Genomic DNA, 21,342 nt, shown 5'->3' on the forward strand with positions numbered 1-21,342 from the left:
GTTACTGTTTGAATTGATGTCGGTAAAAGGTCTATAGGTGTATTGTATCTTATTCATTTGTTATGTATTTCATGGGAGAGCATTTCTTAGTTACGGTTGAGGGGTTATACTTGACTTGTGAACTTAAAGACCCCAGCACATTTAAGTATTTATACCATGGCCTACACGCCTCCTCAGCTTGGTATACATTGGGGAGTTGAAGTGGAGGTAAAAGCCATTACCTGATAATTTGTAAGATATGTTCCTGCTCAATTGCATGTAGTTTAAGACATCATCGTAAACTTCATACAGCCATGGAAGAACTAATGCCATGATACAGCCATGGAGGTTGTGGTACAACATAGGATTTACTGATGTTTTTTTAAGTGTGTATTGCTAGCTAATGGGAGCTAACTTAAACCGTGCCGTACAGAAACAATCTTCGTTCGATCCAATAACGCCTCAAGGTACATCTTCTATTTTTAAACTTTCATCTTTGATATAAACTAAATGTTTCCCGCTATGAGAAACAAATTTGTACTAGAGCTTTTATTAAATATGTTGTGTTTTAATCACCGCAAGATATTTTAGGTAATTAGTAAAGTGACTCGCAATTTGCTAATTTATTGCTATAGATTCATTATCATTTATAATGAGTCACTTTGTTTTGAGTTGAAGATTGATGCATATATGCATTTCCGTCGGCTAATTTTCTTTGATAATTTTCTTGATAAATTTAATAGCTAGTTTTCTTTAAATTATGTACAAGGTTAAAATAATAAACCCAGTTTTATCTGCACATCATTTCAGGTTGTTATCAATATTAAAATGTACATGTATTTCTTTTTTAATAAACAAATAGATTATTTTAGACCTTATTTTATTTTTTAACAAACTAGTTTATCATTATGTTTGTGTAGTATCATGTACTGTATGTTATATTGTGGAAATAGATTGTAATTCAATGAATTGAATTAATGTTTTTATAGTTTTTAAACTGCTGTTAATTGGAAATAAAAAGGTTATTATATTTATTTGTTATTTTATTTTTTAATATTTAGTATTTTTATTTTATGTTCCGACATAAATGTAGGTTATTTTTGACATCCTTTACTACATTGTGGGAAATAGGCATTTCCTTCTCAGGTCATGTATCCTCCAGTAATGGTTTAGAATCCTATTCTGAACTTTAGCTACAATTACAAATGATGTCTTTTAAAGTTATCATCATTGTATAAATTAGAGCAATTAGTGGTAAATCTTTTAATTATTTCGCGGTCATTTAATATATTAAATATTTTACTGTATAAGTAGACTAGACGTTTCACTTGGCCTTGGCATTTGTTGTGTTCGTATTTCCTGTATAATAATAATTCAAATGCAAATTACTAAATTTACAAATGCTGTTATATAATCTAGATTGTGTATTCAGAAATGTGGAGTTTTGAATGGGTTATAACGCCAAGTGGCTCACATCAATATATGAAGGTTAAATTACCATTATATAATAGCCATATAAATTTAGATGCCGCTGATTTCGAACATCCATTCAACTAGTGCGAGGAAATAATCAACATTTTATAAATTAGCCAACTAGATCGCTAATCACTTAGCGATTTTGAATTTCACATTCGAGCAAAAGCGAAACGAGTACATGATGTATACCGTAACACAGCTGTATTGAAGAATTTAGCTTAGCTCCAACTAAGTTGATGGTTTTGTTTACTAGTTTATTTTAGCATGATCTATATTCTTCTTTCCCCGAGGCATTGCACTTGGCGGCTGTACCGTCCTGCATGGCAAGCCGACTGAAGGAGGCTTTACCGTCTTTGATTTCTACTTCCTATGATAATAGTGGCTGACATCCAAGTGCTTGACAGGACTATCGTTCCTTAACCATACGTATTACAGGCACATATTATTTTCTTTACAGTAGACCGCATACCAGATCTATTATCATACTCAGTCGCCCCTACCGCTTATAATTTGAACAATGATCTCCTCTTCCTATTTCAAAATTCTTGGTGTGCCATTGGAGAGTAATTAATATCAACAAAAGGACTTGATGCATTGTATCTCATCCTCTACGTCCTCTACGGTCCTCTAGGTCGTAGGATAATTATTACTACCAAAACTAAATAGTAATTGATAACATTTGTTTTTTCACCATCATAAAAAAACTAACCCATGTGATATTTATATTTGTAAACAACATTTTAAACAGAATTAGAATGAGAAAAAGCAACCTCAACTGAGATTCAAATCAATTAATTGTTTTCTAGTAGTTTAAAATTTCTTCTATACCTGTCAAATTCGTAAATATATTGTGTGTTTGTATGAATTAAAAAGTTATGGATGTTTTTTTCCTCCAAGGAAATTCAAAGTAGGCGTTTCTCGTTTGTATGAGTCATTAAGAAAAATGTTGAACATCATTTTTTGTGACAATATCTTAGAATCGGACAGCATCTCATTAGAAAACATAAACAGAAAAGAAATATGAAACTGCTAAAATAGCAAATGAGTATATTAATACGCAGTTAGCCCCAATTTGTTTTGTCGGTTTGCATAGACCACGGCTGGTATATGGCGGTGACCCCAGAGCTGTCGCCTACTATCAGGATTAAGGAGATTAACAGCATTCCCATGGGATTAAGTAGGATGTAATTGCTTTGCGGTCACCAAAGGTATAATGAATCTAAAATAACTGGCAAGAGTGATTTTTATGAGTGACATAGTTAAAGAGGGCAATGCCTAGTCACCGGCGGGCGTTGGGTGTGTACGCAATAAACGAAGGTTTTATTTAGCCTTGCAACTTGTAGATACGACACTAGTTAAATCTGATTGGTTGATTTTTGTCATGTGTTCTTCTATGATTTATTTTGATACATGCTAGTCGGATATTAAAGTATATAATGCTGAAAACTTTTTTTTTGGCTGGTGGTTGATATTTGATTTGATAATTTTATTGGATTTGTTTATCCCATTAGGTAAGTTCAACTCTTTCAGAGAAAGTTTTTTTTTAAATAAAATCATATTAAATTACTTGAATTTTTAGAAAGGACGTATTATGTTTAGCTATTGTAAATTATAAATAAGTTAATTTCGTTTATATTACATTAAATTCATTTACCAAGTTTAATTAACTTGAGTTCATTCAGAAACAATTTCTACTTAACGGTGCAGGGTTTGTGATCGTAAATTCATTCTCAACGTTCCATAACACTCCTATGCCGCATTAAAGTCATCAAGCAATGATTAAACGTTATGACAATCCATTACGGGTCTAACAAATGTTTAACATTATTTTATTTATGTTCCACCTACACAAGTTTTGTCCTTATCCAGAAAAATATGGATTTAACTACAAGAGATCGATGCTTTATGTGTATTTGTTTAAAATTGGATGTAAAGTAGGAACATGTAACAGAAATCTAGTACAGTACAAAACCTCCCTTAAGACACACATATTAAGAGAACATTAACACTATTTAGATGACATCCTTATTATGAAGATACCCGATGTAAATAGGACACCCATAAGGTGACATTTGCCTGTTTAATTTAAACAACCGAAAATATATGTTTAATATTAATGGTCATTACCTCTTTTTTAAGAGACACATTGTTGGGCCTTAAAATGTGTCGTCTGTATGCAATTACAAATGTCCATCTTTTTTCATTTAGTAGAAGTCATAGAATCAGTGTATTATTTGTGTTATTGAGTCAGAATTGCAAGAGTCCACTAACATAATACATACTAAGTTGTATTTAATTTTTTCAGTCTTCTTTTCTGTAATGTATGTCCAATGTATAAACCAATAGTTACATACAATATATCATTATTAGTTAACTTCTTTCAGATGTATTTTGGATTTTAACTTGTGATAAAAAATACCTACCATAGCATAATATGCAGAAATTGTATACGTTATTTTCAACAGCATCTGCATCTCGTATCTTCTTTCCTTCAAATATATACACACAGACACTCGCAAGTCTAAGGTATTCCCCCGAGGGGCGTGGAAGATGTGTCGTCTAATCAACTGGTAGTAATACGACACTGCTTAGTTTATTCTAAAAAGTGATTATAACAAAACAAATTGCTTGAAAAATGCGCTGTTAAAAGCATGAGTTATTAATGCGTTTACAAGTGAAATGAAGTTGATTGACCTCCTAATTTGAGGAGTTCCGATTTTGTGCAAGTCTGTAAATCAGGGGGTTTAAACAAACTCTTGTTTTCCTGATGCGTCTTAGTATAGTATAAGACTAAGCAGAAAAAGTGTTAGGAAAGAATAGGCCTCAGACTAGGACAATTTGTTGGAAATTACGTAGCCAGCATCAGTAGTAGTAGATTTGTGTTTGTTGCTATTTTGTAAAATGTGATGACCGTAGGTTAAATAATTAGGTATGATCAATTTTAGTTTAAAAGTTTTGATAGACTTTACATAAAAATGCTTTATAGAGGGGGCTATATAACAATGCACAGTATGTTCTTTTATTCAAGTGAATAATAATGTATAAATGAGTAACTGTACCATGGTCACATGTTATTTGGTAAAAATCCTTGGTCTTTTTCTGCCAGTTGCCAAGTGGTTCAATGTCATGGTCACTACTTGCTAGACATATCAATGCCATTTAATGAGCAAATATTTACTAAGTTTGAAACATACAAAAATGTTATTGTAAGGGCCCGTTGGAAAAAAAATCATTAAAAAAAAAGTAGTAAAAACAATTATTAATAAAAATAAGAATTCCTTTGTACAGTAATTTCGATTTAAACGGCAAATGTGTAATTAAAATGTAGTTAACATTTAAAGACAACATTTAAATTACTAGTTTACTAAATAGAGAATTAACATTCATCACCCTTCGTCGCCCTCATCAAACAAGACATCGGGGTCAACTGCAGGCGTCAAGGATACTAGGACTGAGTGTCGGATCTTAACTACTCAAACCCCAAGTGTACGGTTTGTCATTTCTGAAAACCGTCAAATCATGACTGCTTTCAAACTATCCTGAACAAGGTAACATTTAGATTCAGTCTGCTGCCCTCAATATTCACTGAACTTTTTCAAGCAATGATAGTTAAACATTTCTGTCTACTGCCATCTATGTTTGAAGAGTTTTTTTCTATTTTTCAACTTTTGATTTTACTTTTTAACTTTTTAGTTATTTTCAACACCAAAACATTTCATAAACAAAATATATAGAAAACCAGGCTTTGCTTTAACTCTAAAAGTCCAAATTTTTCTCCCTATAAATGGCATTTAAGAATATCTGAATTTCTGGAAAATCAGATGTCAGCCTAAGAAAGACCAATGTTGGGAAAGTTAAGACCTGTGTCATATTTCTAAATTTGTATTATTTAGTCAATGTAGAGTAATGCAGAAATTGCTTTTTTCTATACATGCATGTTGCATTTGTGAGTATCATCATATATTAACTTTTTCATAACATAATTTTGAAATTTGTTCATCATTATACCAATTCATTTTATTAATGAAAATTATTTTGTTCCTCAAACATACAATTCATACAGTATTTCAAAAATTAGTATGTGTATGTGTTAATTATAAAGGGTAATTACACATTTCCACTTGACTTATGCCATACTAGTAGTTCCCATAGACAGATCATTGATCAATGGACTGTACCATTATCCACATAGGGGAATAAATTATTGTTTTATATTTTGTGGGTGGATAACAAATGGATTAATGAAGTAATGCAGTCAGTATGGAATAAAGACATTTTAAATCGAGCTTGTTGCAAATAACAGATTGTGTTTTGTAGATAATCACTTGGTGAATGGATATAAATTTAGGGTGTGGTGGCATATATAATTAGATACTAATAACTTGTTGACCTACTTATAATGTATTATTATTACAAAAATTAATTAATTTCTACCTGGATGCATAAATTGTGAATTAACGGCAGATAAAAAAAATTCATTAGCATATGTCCATTACTTTGATTTTCCAGCCAATTCGTGATATGGTTATTTAAATGTGTTCAGATTCTGTTATGCCCATGACAACAAAATGTGATGTACCCATATACGGACATGATAATGTCATATCACTACCATATTTGAGCATATTACTACCATATTTGGGCACATTATACCTTTTATACCCTAACTTCATATGAGATGCTGTATTATAAATTTACATATGATACTGTACAAATACTGTACAAATGTGGAGATACGGCACTGAGAATAGGGTAGGTTTGCAGGGTGCTACTAATATCCCTACACCTAAGTAGCCTAGCACAGCGTGTTGGATAGCGTGCACCCTGGTCTGTTTTGCTATTAGTATTTTGAAAGCGCTATACGTAGAGGGATTAATCACTTTTTGTAAACATCATGTACACAAAGATGGTTTTTAAATGTAACTAATAACGGCCATATTGTGTTTAAATGCCTTTTTATCTCATCTGAGTTCATAACATTATGCATATAGTAGCAAATGTACATTTAAAGTGTGAATAGGATATGTGTCAAATGTATTAAGAAATGTAATAACGTTGGTTTATTATTCATTATATAAAATATTTTAAATCAATATTTAGAAAAAAAAGCGCATAGTATAAGCAGAGAACATAAAAAAACTTAAATTTCAACATATTTCATGTTTGCAAGATATCAAACATTTTAGATATCAAATTTTGATTTATTTTGAAAATGAAGCATAATTTAGAAATAAAAATCTGGTGATGATATTTGATACTACTGTGATAAATCATAATCATATTAAATATCATTTCTTATTCTTTTAAACTTTATGTTACATTCAAATTATTCTAAAAATGGAATTATTTTCAGCATTAAAATTTCAGGGAAATAGAATTCCTTAAAATGTTGGACATATATCTTGATATTTGATATCGTTGCAATATTTCAATATTTTAGTATGACATTCAATGAATGCAACATGACGGATAATGAAATGGTTTTTACAAAATTGTTTTGCAAAATGTATTTTCAATTTAAATGGAATTCAGAGACATACAATTCAAGATAAATCCAATATGCTCTGTGAGATATCTGATACCGTTGTGATATTAAGGTTTTATCCTATTATTACTTTGATTGAAGGGAGGGGTGGTTGTATTTATTGGCGTGAGTCATCTTGTGCGTTATTTACTTTACTTAGCTTCGTCTTATTACAGTCTATACACACCTGCTTGTTTCCAAATCCATACACTTAAGTAAGCAGTCAACTAGTTTACTTAAATTTCATACTATGTTTTGTTTACCACTTTTCAGGTTTAAACGCATGTTCTCAAATTTGGTTTAAAAATAATAATTGTTCAAAAGAGCTTGTAAATCAACTTTATTTTTGAAAAATGTTTTTAATATCGACCAATTGGAAATAAGGATAACATGGTCGATTATCAATTCAACAAAATTAGAAATATGTATATGAAACTCCCGGTATTCAAACAGAAATACAGATAAATTAAAAATTCATTTATGAAATGTAAACTATTACTTGATTTGCTTTAAAAAAAAAAAAAAAAAAAACCCCACAAAAACTTACTGTAGAATAAACAATATTTTATTTCAATTTCCACAAAATATAGCAACATATGCATATAGCAACATATGCGCTTTGATCATTTTACATTAATTTGGAATAGCACTATATAAATATAATAATAATAATAATAATAAACTACATTATAGTAATAAAACAAGAAGTATTTCTTACAAAAAACGCTGCTCGCTTATTGACGTAACAGTTTTAATGATATATTGTCCCTCTGAAAAATATTTTTTATTTCAATTTTGTTTTTAAATGTAAAAAAAACAACAAACAAAACAAAAGCGATTGTACTACTATACACAAAACTAAAAGTTCAGCCTATTTATTTTCTCTGCTCTCTTATTTACGTTCATTATACTTTATTGCATGAATTTGATCTATTGCTTTCATTAAAAAATAACATGATGCATTGTATCACATGTTTTGAAGGAATATGACAATCATGTGCATATCCTCAATATAAAACAATAATTATAATTTTAAAATATCAAAACATGTTTCGGAAATTTAATAAAAAGAATAAATACAGATACTGTTGAGACAGAAACCAAAACTATGCCAGCTATGTGGAATCAATTAGTGCTGTGTGAATCACCCCTATTGTGATAATGGTTGAGTCGTAGGAAGAGGTCTTTCAGATCAAAGGCAGTGTAATAACCCACCTATTCTCTAGCGATAGCCTGTCAATATATTCATTCATTTTTTCTGCTCTGAAGAACAAGAGTACTTCAAAACACAAAACCTCATCATGTTAACTGACTGATGCTTGTCTATGCTTTTATGTCTACTGTGTTGTGTGATTAGTTGGATTGACTTTGAGCTATGGACTATATGAATGCTAGGTGTCATCGATATCTATTAACCTACAGGCTTAGCCCAGGGGCGGTTTAGCACAGGTAAGCTCTTGGATCCATTTCTCACTCATTCAGAAAAACAACAACACTATTCAAAAAGTATCAACATTGCAAGTGGCAAGTGTGCAGGCCTACCACAAGACCTAGGTGAACTATATTGGAATTTGTTACTGATAAGCACAAACATTATTCAAATGATACAGGTAGGCGGCCTAGACTTTTGATAAGGACGTTACAAAGTTATCCAGAACTGAACGCTATTAGGATTATATATATGGAATCTTTACGTAATATTTGCACAATTTTGTATTGTAAAACAAGAATTGTAAAATGTTTAAATCAAGTCTAAGACGGTCGCGTCGTAGCCATTCACAACCGCGAGAGCAAGGGAACCAAGGTAGCGGAGATGAGAATGAAGGAACTCGTTTAACTCGGAATAGGTCGTGGCGTATCACAAGACCGAAAGAAGAAAACCGTCAACCTACGTATTTTATAGGCTCATCCGATGACGAAGAACATGTTGAAAAAAAACGCAAAGCATCAACTCTATCGCATATCGACTCGAAAAGAGTTGGTTGCGAGGAATTTGAGAATAGAGGGCGAAGAAAAAGTGTAACCCAAAGATTACGATCAAGCTTCAGGCGGTCACGTAAACGAAAGGATACTTCAAATGATGACCAGGATGATAAAGTGTTTTTGCGGGTCCGTAGACGAGCATCGTCCGAACCCCCTAAAGCGCGCCATCAACTTAGACAATCACGAAGTGTACCAGGTAGGATATTTATTATTACTGTATGTTATGTTTAGAGTTTGTATGTGCTAGTACAATAAACATAGCATACAACGTGAATGAAAATGTTTTGAATGTTCAAACAATCTTGTGAATAACTTGCATAGCATCATGTACCTCAATTCTATTTTTATTTGACAGTAAATCATGTTAAAATGTTTATAGGTAAGGTACAAATAAATTGTTGAATCTGAAAGAGAATTTTATTAGTATCTTAATGGTTTAAAAAAGGCATATTAATTGACACTTCACTTGTATCCGGTTTATAATGAGGATAATGATGATAATGTACTGCCCATCTTCCTAATTAAGCTGGTGAAATTGATCAATGTATTGTCCCTTGAAACACAAAAAAATGAAGGTCAAAATATTCTAAATTTAAAGTGGCCATATCAAAGTAATATTAAAGTTTTTCACTTTAAGTCGAAAATTCGAGCCAAAAACAACAAGTTTACGTAATTAACAGGTAAATTAGTTTGATTACATTTCATCTGGAAAATCGTCACGAGCGAAAGTAAACAAAGATTTCAAACCATGAGTATGCATATGCTAAATTAGGATTGTTTACAACTCGTCACGGTTAAGAAGGTATTTTCACACAGATCATGAGGAAGTTTTATGATTATGCATACAGAGTAGCCAAACAAGCGCGTTTCATTATGGGATATGTTTTGATTGAAAACTTTGACTGGAAGTCAAAGTTATTTTTGTAACAAAAAAACGTATGTATTTCAGTTAATTTTTTTTTTTTTTGAAAAATTTTTGGTGATAGTTAATAACTATTATGATACTTCAAAATGACCCACCTTTTTTCGAAATCTTTTATTTTTTATTTTTTGGGAATTAGTCAAAGGGACAATACATCTTTAATCTATTTCTGATTGGAATAGAATGTGACCAAATCTCAATTCCCCGTCACCTATCCTATCGTTCTCTATTATAAGAAGATGATTTCCTATTCCACATAATATAGTAATGATAAAACAATACAGGATGAAAAAAGCTTTTATATCCATACTAAGTATGGTGGTCTAGTGGTAAGGGTGTGTGCATATTAAACCGAGGATGCTCAGTTCGAGCGTCAGTTGTGCCAATTATGTTGTTGTCTTTACTGTTTCATATTGATCATTTAATGTAGCGTTTATCGTCAAAAAGTACAAAGTTCTATCTGCTTTGCAATGATGCTTGATGAATGTGTAGGTCAAAGGTTGATAATTTGGATTACAAATATTAAACAGAAGTTTATTTATAATTAAACAGAATGTTTATTCATCTACTAATTTGTAGATTTTCCTTTCAAACTATCTGTTTTTTCTGTTAAAGCTGTTTAAATTAAACAACACTATATATTCATATGGAACTTAGTTCCTTTTTCCCTCGATATGGATGCCTGGATGCGATAAAGTTATCTATGTTTTGTAGCAGACAGATTGACGGAGAGATATTAAACAAATGCTTGAGCTATTAGGATCGCGTAGTATATCAAATAATACGACGGTTTATATGAATTCCGTCATGATGATAGGAAAGTAAATCATGAGCAAATGTCAAAATGTTAGAAATATCGAATAATAAAACGATTCTACAGTATGCCGTTTGAATGATAATATTTTATAGAAACAGTGGTGTTAAAGTATCAAAATAATTAATTAATATTGTATGTTTGTTGAATGATTATACTAGATGAAATATCTATTCTATAAATGTTAATGATGTAACTGTATCATATCCTTAATATAAAACAATAATTATAATTTAAAAGGTATCAAAACGTGTTTCAGAAATTTAATAAAAAGAATGAAATGTTAATGTTATCAGTCGTAGAAGACTAGTGTCCATATTGCAACAAAACATTCACCCCATCCCCTACCCCTTAAATGCATTTCTAACCTGTGTTTAGTATGTTTAATATATTGTAGGTTTCTCTTTTTTCCAAAATATGAGGTATTGCAATGCTGTAAATGTTCAAATACTTCATTCAGTATACTATTTGCTGATTAATATTATTAAAATTTAAAATAAAGTGAACCGGATACTTAAATTCAAATTAGGATTTCCTTTTTCCACTGCTATTTCCTCTTTTAGCCGATATTTCTGGTAATTTTAAAATAATAATTACGCAAAGTGTTGTGTTTATAAACAAAAGATGTTTAAAAAATAATATTTCATCCATATGACAGAATTAGGATTATAAGCCCATCAGTGTCAAGGATGCAACGGCATTTACTATTTAAACAATAGCGTTTATCTATTAAAATGATTGAAAACAATTCATGTTTAATAAAAGTTCATATTTTTATAATTTAAGCATAGAATAAGATTTAGCATCTGGTTTTTTTTTTCAACCGGAATCTCTTTAAAATTATTTTCTGGAAAATTGTTGCTACTATGTATATATAGTATAGTTTGCTTTACAATCTGAAGTGTGTGTTGAAGTATAATAATATTATATTTTTATTTCCCTTAAACTGTAATAATTTGTTTTGGTTAATTATTTATTAGTCATTGTAGTGCTGTTATGATCTGAACTGTTAAGTTTTCAAGCAATGTTTTATTTATTTAGTCTGGAGATTGTTAACATAATGGTGGTTGGTCTTTGGATAGACTTTGAACGTTTGTTCAGAATAGAGATTACTGCATTACCTGCCTACTTCTAGCTACTGTTTACTTTCTTTACTACCATTTCCGCCATGTGTGTGTGTGTGTGTGTGTGTATCATATCTACATGTGGCAAGAGGCTATGTTTTGGTTTCAATATATTTTTTTTTGTATTTTTGTATTTCTTGATCTGTAATGAAAGTTAATCCCAGTGTCGAATCTAAAGCTCTGTCTACGCAACAAACTAAAGTAGTGTGATGTGCCTAAATATGGTAGTAATATACCCAAATATGGTAGTGATATGACATCATCATGTTCATGTTTAGGCACATCACTTTTTTTTTTTCACAGAGCTTAAGATTTTGAACTAAGTGGTGCCCAGGTCCTATAATATTGTTAAATGAAGTTAAACCTAATGTCCTATCTTTGCATTGTAAATTTCAATATAATATCACTTTCCAATAGATAAATAATTTATATATATTTTTTAAATATAGCCAATATTAAATAAATTAAATTACTGTTTTTACCAAATGATTTATGAACACAAACCGTACTTACACTTGTTATAGTTTGTTACAAGACAATTTTATAATTTTTTGAGCAACACTATTTTAAAAATTTAATTTTGGATAGAAACTGACAAAATGAGTCACGCCGTCAAGGAACTATTAATGAACACTCAGTCATGTGCTAACCATGATTCATGTTATCATAAACGTAGACTTGTTTTACAAAGACATTGTTACATGACAGCCATGTTGAAAGTTAATAAATTTCAATTACAGAAATATAATTCATTTTGTTAGTGATGCTTTCTGTCAAGGATGGGGAATGATAAACTACCTTTTCTGGTTTTTAAACTTAATTTAATTCTATCAATTGATTATTTTCAAAATAGTTTCTGTAGCATGAATTTAATTTTGGTTAAGGTGAGTGAAAGAACCCATTTTCAATTTTTTCTATCTGGAGCTTGTTTTTTGGTCTTTCATCCATCCAACTTAACTTCAACATAGCATCTACTCAAGACACCTTTTGGTATTAATTGAAAGTGCTGTTGTTTTCCCCACTCGCCTGTAAATGTTTGACACCCACTTAGCTACATTGTGTAGTTTTATGTCTTGAACTCTTCCTACAACTGTTGCATATAAGATTGTGAACTTAACCATGGAGGTTTAAAATTAGATAACTGCAAGACTTAACTATGTTGAGATGCTCGTACCCAAATTTTAATACCACGTAAGACGAATGACATTTCTTAGCTCAACATCCAATGTAAAGCTCTGTTGACAACAAAAATATGGCAGTGATAGGCTTAAATATGGTAGTGATATGACATCATATCCATATATGGGCACATCACATTTTTTTTGTCACATAAGTTTGATAGTGTACACATGGACTGATTCTTCATCTGTCACCAAATAATGTATACAAGGATTTTATCCATTTGATGATTTCCAAATGTTATTTCTTAATTTATTCATAAAACTTTCAACAAGTATAGATATAGATCATTATCCTACTCATTGCTTTGAAAGTGTGTTGATATTGTGTTTTTGTACCTTAATAGCTCTGTTTTATTGTATCCTTCTTCCTCATTATCATTATAGCTACATCATTGACATCCTGTAGGAACAAAGGTATCCTTTATTTTATCCACCATAGGCATACCAACTTTTGAACCCCAGGTTCCTATGAGAAAAACCAATTTAATATCTCTATTATTTTACAAATAATGAATATTTATGAGTTGAATGTGGATAGACAATTGACGAGGCAGTCGGGTTGAATAGGACAAGCTTTCCCCCATTCAACATACAATCACTTGATTTCTTTACTTTTTATAACATGTATAGTGTTATAGAGTAAACCAAATTATTAGTAGGCCATTCGAGAGAGAGAGCAGTATTAGATGGTACACTCTTCAGTTATGTTTCCTTTTGTACGTTATTTGGTCTAGCGCATTGCAAAGAAATCGTTAAAATAGACATTTATTATACAAGTCATACTTTTTATAACATAACATGTATCTAATTGTAGAGTAAACTTTAACCGAATTATTAGTAGGCCATTCAATATTTGAGGACATAGCAGTTGAAGACGACGCAGTGAGTGAGTGAGTGAGTGAGTGAGTGAGTGAGTGAGTGGCCGAGCGGTTAAGACAGTGGAACCGTGTAGGTCCAGTGTACACATAGCTCATGCGCACTTTAAAGAACACAGTCCACACAAACACAGCCATTGTCACACACAGCCACTGTGCAAATTGGGACTGGGCCGTTTTAGAGGTGTTTACCACCTGTTGGTCCAGATCCTTCACTAACTGAGTTAGTGAGAAGTCGAATAAATAAATAAAAAATAAAAATTCTACAGTGTTTCCTGTGCCTAATGCCTACCGCATTAAATGCAAACAATTGTTGCTATAGACATTTAACAATATATTGTACATCAAATGGCAAGGATGCACGTAGGTGTGTTTCATAAACATTCTTATGACTTGTTGTTTTTCATAAATTCGCACATTAAAAATTCTTTTATCAGACTTTATTGTGTTACAAAATACTCCCCCATACCTATTATTAGGTTCATAATGTGAAAACTCCCCCAGTGTGATTATAGTGTAGATTATAAAAACATTTTTTTTTGTAATCAGGCTGATAATGAAAGCCCCGATGGCCAAGTGAGGCGATGAAATGTATAGCCGACATCGTCGCAGTCGTAAGCTAGTTAGTGTTAGAATAATCTGCTGTAATGAATACCAGTAGATTGGCAATAATGGGCAAAGATGGCTTTCAATTCATGTCAAAGTGACAGATCAATATTTTCATAAATCTTTCTTTTCATTCTGAATAAATTTGCATATATTATGCAAATTTGAATATTATTAGACATTCATGATTTTAAACGATGGTACATGATAATGTTACTGAGTATTTTCATTTTTATTGTGTTTGCCTTTGACTTCATTATCATTGTCGTTGATTGATTATTATTATTACAATGTCCTTAATGTCAATCTCATCATCCAGATTATCATAATATAATCAATGACGTATAATCTGCAATATTTTTTAATATAATCATTATCTTTATCATCATCATCATCAAGGTTTTGCCATCGTTATTAAAATGAATTAACATTTCCTTTAAACATATATTTATAATTAATGTAACATCGTAAATGGCTATATTGATAAATGATATTAATCAGTTCATCATTATCATCTTCAATGATTATCATTTAGCAGTTTAGATTTTTTAATTTTCTTTGATTAAATACATAAGTTCATAATAACAAATGGAAAAATTCATAAACGATAATACAGAATTATTGAAATCAACAGTTAGTGTATGTGATGATCCTAGAAACTTTGAGTAACAAAATCCAAGTAAACGTTGTGATATCAACTAAAGCTATCACCTACGGCTGTATGATATCTGTGAGTGAGGAATGTATGTCTGTTAATTTATCGAGAAAAGTACTTTGCAAAGGGTGATAAGATATGTTATCTACAACTGTAACTAATTTATTGAAAGTAAAAAGTTCAATGTGCGAGGAGAAGAGTAATGAATTTTGAGTGAATCGATATTAGGTTTAAAGCTCTTTCTACGCTATCAAAAAAAGTGTGATGTACCCAAATATGTTACTGATCTATGATGTCATTGTGTCCATATACTGTATGACCACATCACACTATTTTTGTCACATAAAGTTTGATAGTGTAGACAGAGCGTCACACCACTCATCAAACATAAACTGAAGTGCCTAGATCAAAATGAGAATTTAGAATTTTAAAATAGTACTTTACTGAATTCCGCAGAAGCGGGTCAACTATAGATAGCGTTCATTATATCTTGCACTGCATATTCTCAAAATATGGTATTATGTGGTACAAATGAGCCCTTGCGATATTACAAAGTGTGAACAAGTGCTATGTCATTGTTAGCAGGCTTATTCATCCCCTTGACCTGCTAATGAACATCCAGTTGTGGTAAAGGTTGTGATCAACAACAAAAAATAACAGAACTATTATGTTTAGTTTAATATGACTAGTAGACCTGGCTTTTGGGGTTCTTTTTAATCTTTGTATGAGCGGTTAAGACAGTGGAACCGTAATTATGTAGCCATAACATCGCCCAGGGTCCGAGGCTCATTCGCTCCATGGTTTTGGTCTTCTCGAATAAGGAATATAACCGTAGGTCTAGTGTACACATCTAGCTCATGTGCACTTTAAAAAACCTAGTACTGTCCATCTTTCGAGACGAGTATAGAGAGTTATCCCGGTGTACAAGTACACACACACTGTTTATCTGTAGTTTGTGTGATTAAAATTACACATCAACTGGGCACTGTAGGAGAACAGTAGTTTATTACTGAACAGGCTTCCCAGTATAAAGAATAAAAAAAGAAATAAGTTATTATAGCTATTCAAAGTGTCTACTATATCTGTGCACAGTGATTTACAATCATTAGTTTACAAGCTCTATTATCATGTTGGAGGATTTACCTATTAGGCCTAAAATGTCTTTCTCTGTTAAGCACATTCTTAAGAACTTGTTCTATCAGGTGTTTTAGTTATCCCTGGATTAACATCTTGCCGGCACTGATCATTTAGGATTTTAGCAACAATTGCTAGATAATAATATTTAACTAATAATGTTGAGATTGAGTTCAATACCATACAGAAATAGAAATTTGTTGCCAAGAATTTAATACATACTTATTGTTGTTAATACCATACAATTCAATACATGTATTCCTTTGTAAAATTTCTTATTTGAGGCTTAGGGAGTGCAGTAATTTTACTTTCCACTAAAGCTTGGTTCTCGCACTAGGATGCAACGCAATGACGTAAGCCTGCAGCGCAAACGATTGACCAATCACAAGTGACACTTCGAATAATCTATCGATTGTCATTTGTCAAATCACTTGTCACAGGTTGCATCTACATCCTTGTGTGGCGTCCTAGTGGGAACCAAGCTTAATTAATGTGCAGGACATTGTTCTAGCATGAGAAGTCGTGAGTTACAACTATGGCACTAGGTCAGGATTGAACCTTAGAAGGCAAACGTGTATAGCTACCAAGACACAGCTCCACCATGCTGTATCTCCTTGTTGGACCATTTGGAATACATCAACACTTACACTCATGATTTCTTGTATTGTTGAACCACTATGGGAAGAAGGAAATTATACATCAAGTTTAATATGATAATCAACGTTGAGTAGATATTCTGATAAAGTATTGTTTTTGGAATTATTAAAGTTCTTTTTGCTTTATGACTCTTTCCTTTGTTCAATGCCAATAGCCACCAACGCTTTTTAGCTAACACACGTTTTCAGAACAATTACATAATATTTATACTATGGGATGAGTTAATAATGCCAAAAATTGACAACCGTGCAGCAGCATCTACGTTTTAGCATTTATTAGAACATTAACAAGAATAAGTATGTATTAAATTCTTGGCAAAAAATTTCTAACAAAGGATGTAACTTAGAATCAGTTATGATCTCCTCACAGTTGTCATTTTTTAGTTACTCCTCTAATGTTAGATTAATCAGTGGATCTTGCGATACCTGTATGAGCTATATTCCTTCTCCGTGATTTGGACTGCTGTACCTGCATACTAATCAACTGTTTTCATTTGCAGGGATAATGTTTATCGCATGTTATTATAACTGTGCATTAAAGTAGCAGATAAAATGTTAATGTAATCTTGTATACTACTGTACCTCCTGATAATGATGTACAACCAATTAAACTCTATAACGATAACAATAACGAATAAATTACCAAAACTATTGTGTCGTAAATAATAATATTGATATACTATTCAGGGGCGTCCCTATTAATATTAGAGGTACACTTTTCCATGAAATTTATTAGGGACAATAATATGTGTTAAGATTGAAAAAATTCATCTCCTTCCAACAAATATTATTTGATAATAATTTTGTTTATGGTGAAGGAAAAAGGTTACGTTGAAACGTTTCATGCGTTATCATCGCACTTTCTCAAGGTTGTGATGTCAGCTTGGTTTGCCAACAGTGATCATGGCATCTTCACGTGATATATGTGTTACCAGTAGGGCCAACCTCCATTAAGGGGACACTTTTGTGGGTCGTCAAGATGTGTGACCCTTTGTATGAGTGTTTTGGAAAAAGATGCTTATTTTAATGTATCGTTACTCGCCCAACAAACTTGTTTACGTTTCAACCAACATTCATTTTCGTTATTAGCTCTAGTATAAATATCTACAGTGTAGCATAAATACAGACAGGAAAAATTCAGAAATTATGTGTGGAAAATGAAGAGTGACTCACCTGAATAGATTATGTTGTCATTATCAAAATTGATAACAGTATTCAGAAATTACAAATAGACTGTTTAATCTGAAGGCCATTAGGATTTTACACTAGGTGCAATTCTATTCAGTCCTGTGAGAATATCTGTCAATCAAAATGCAAAATTCTTTGATTTATAAATCATAATAAAACTGCTATTAGGTATAATTATGAAAATCAGTATAGAGACGTTGAGGTAATTAATTTAAATGCTCATTGATATGGATAAAGCTGGCATTAGACTGCCTTGCCCATAACTAGGCTATGAATAAACAATGTATAATGCACATCCGTTTTACCAATGGATTTAATCACATTATTAATATATGAATTGTTGTAAAATTATATTTATGTTATCGTGAGCATTATAAAAATATTACACAGCATTGTTTATTTGACTTTATTTATACAGTTTTACAGAAGAAATATTTTCACCAGTGCGCTCGAACTGTAGCAAATAAAAAAAAATAGAGCTACAGTACCTTGTTCTATAAGTTACAGATGACAGTTTAAAAATCATCATCAAAAACTATCGCAATCAATTAATTTATATAAATTGTTTATGTCATTGAAATCTTAAATATTTATTAATTTAGTTTTTATTTATTTTTTTTTCTTACCAAGTGATATCAAATGTTATTTCCTTTTTTTAATCACTTTTTTTTTTCTTGTATTGAATGTTGCTTGAATGTTAATTAATACTGTCTTTTATGCGTTGCACGTATCCAGATGACGTGACATTTAAATGGTGTATTACATGACAATTTCATTAATTGTAATCAACTGAATTTATTTACCTGATAATTCTTAAATGTCACGACAGATGCGCAAGTAATATATTAGTTTTATAGGATCAACGACATTATCTTGCTTTTTTTGTAATAAACTTTTAAAAACTTTATACAGTATTTTACGTCTGTCACCATTTTTTGTTTCCTCCTTTAACCTTCCTCCTTTTCCTTCTGTTTTATACATTATATTTATTGTTTCCATTATCATTCCATTTTTCTATAACCGAATTGGTTTATATTTTGTTAAATGGATTTCTGTTCTTAGCAATATACTCAAAACACTCCATTGGCCGTTTGGCAGTAAGTAAGTGATGCTACACACCGTAGCCATAAAATCGCCACAGGTTCAAGTTCACCTCGACCATATTTCTAGTGGTAGAACATTTATTTATAAAATAATGTTGAAAATGTTGACATTATAATAGATCTTGCAATACTGTAAGTTATTCCAGATTTTTGCAAGTGATATGTCCACAGTATCTAGTTTTGTCTTTCGGGGATGTTTCTTATAGATTTACTAGGGTTATACACTTTACATGTTGTTAAATTTGGATATCAGAGCATATTGATGTTCAAATATTTTATTATGTTTCTATGTTCTATGTTCCGTTATTCTTCACTTTAAGAAATGTCAAATGAAGTATAAAAATACTTTGATGAACTTGTTTTAGTGATCAAGATAATCTTTCTTTGAGTATAAAAATACATCATGCTTGATGGTGTGAAAAATTTCACTGAATTAGTTCTTGAAGAACAAATGGACGATGTTTTAAATGTCTTTCTATAGAGTGTTTGAAAGCTGTCACTTTATCATTGAGGTTTATATTTGTAAAGTGTATTTTTATATTTAGCTCGATTGCGCGTCAGTCAGAGATGACTCGACTGCGCGTCAAAAATGACTCGTCTGCTCATCAGCGATTGAAAAATTGCAAAAAGATTGCTCATTGTTGTACACTTAGCATCGAGTGACAGAGATAATTTAATAAATATGTCGTCATTTTCACGTGTCTTCGCACGTATCCCCCAAAGGGAGAGACATTCGAGGATCATTAACAAGTTTGGTAAGTGTGTGACCTTGACAATGCTAGGCAACGCAAGCTAAAAGCAATGAAAACATGAAACAATTAAAAGCTCAAGGTTACCTAGAAATAATTTGAGACTTATGAAACATATTGTAGTCTGTAAATAAAACAAAAACAAAAAATCTAAACACATTTTCATTTAAAATTCTCCTTAATGTCATGGTAAATTTATTCAACATGGGAAAAGAAAACCAGGAAGGCAGAGAACCAACTGGAGAAAGCTTGTAGTCGCCTGCGAGCCGACTGATGATGATGAAATTAATTAAAAGGTTGGGAACCCACTGAGGTAGTATGATATTACTTCCAACATGCATATTGTTTGGCTATCTGATCTTAGAAACAAAACCATGCATTTACTAATACAGTAGTAGAACCCCCTTCTTTTTGCCCCCCCCCCCCCCCCCCTATTCAGGGAACGTTTGCCTCTCTCCACCCAGGTGTATAATTGGGAACCCGGTTAGATCAAGACACAACTTTGCGCTGATTACTAGCTGCATATATGGGAGTATGTTTCCATAGGTGTTTGATCCAGCAATGACTGGGGTAATAATGTTCAGCGCATTGAAAGCTTGCTTATATGCGCTATATAAGAATGAACTATTATTATTATTATTATTATTATTATTAATTAGTACACTTTTGATACACTTCTACTGTACTGGGTTACTGTTATATGCATAGATTTTGACATTATTATTCTATGCCCATATTTAGGCACATGATGAACTAGTACTAAATTGAGGTACTAAAATGGGTTAGTATAAAGTAGGGGTTGCTATTGGATTATAAGCAGCCATAGAGCTCTACCATAATGACTTTCATCTTATTTATATAATTATTAATATCTATTATTAATATTACCATATTTAACAATGCAATTTCATTCATGCATTTATCCTTCACTTCATGTTACCGAATTCATGTATTTCATTGGTTACATGAATATTCTGTATATGTAGCCATCCATTATTTGGCATAACCATATTAGCTAAATTCTAAAAGTGTAATTCATCTAAAATCAGTAATAAATTATAATTAATTATTACTACTTATTATCAGTATTGTCATAGCATTTTTAATCATATTTTGCTTTTCCATAATTACTCATTCTTTATAGATTATTTCTGTTATAATTAAATTCAATAATAAAATGTATGTTGTGATAGTCTGATGGCAAAGTAGTTTTCCTATTTTAGATCATATTTATTTACTTACAAACGTCATCGATTCAATAGCCTTGAGAATTCATCTTTTTAGTCAAATCAAGATTCTAGAAATGTTTATTAAAATAAGAACATACAGGTAGAGTATTGATTGAAATTTGAGACAAGTATCTTGTTCAAAGT

At 31.4% G+C, this 21,342-nt stretch overlaps 1 protein-coding gene across 3 annotated transcripts in view; it reads left to right on the forward strand.

Moving 5' to 3' along the window:
* Positions 1-21,342, forward strand: part of LOC140047158 (uncharacterized) — a 149,405-nt gene that overhangs the window by 81,305 nt on the left and 46,758 nt on the right. The window contains exon 1 of one of the 3 annotated variants that reach the window (XM_072092005.1): positions 7,952-9,158. The exons of 1 other annotated variant lie outside the window; for it this stretch is intronic. In XM_072092005.1, the coding sequence (XP_071948106.1) occupies positions 8,717-9,158 (442 nt within the window). In that variant the 5' untranslated portion in view covers positions 7,952-8,716. Of the gene's footprint in view, positions 1-7,951; positions 9,159-21,342 lie in introns of those variants that run through there. One more of the 3 variants, XM_072092003.1, reaches the window with a different exon arrangement.

This window comes from Antedon mediterranea, chromosome 4, assembly GCF_964355755.1.
Source record: "Antedon mediterranea chromosome 4, ecAntMedi1.1, whole genome shotgun sequence".
NCBI lineage: Eukaryota > Metazoa > Echinodermata > Crinoidea > Comatulida > Antedonidae > Antedon > Antedon mediterranea.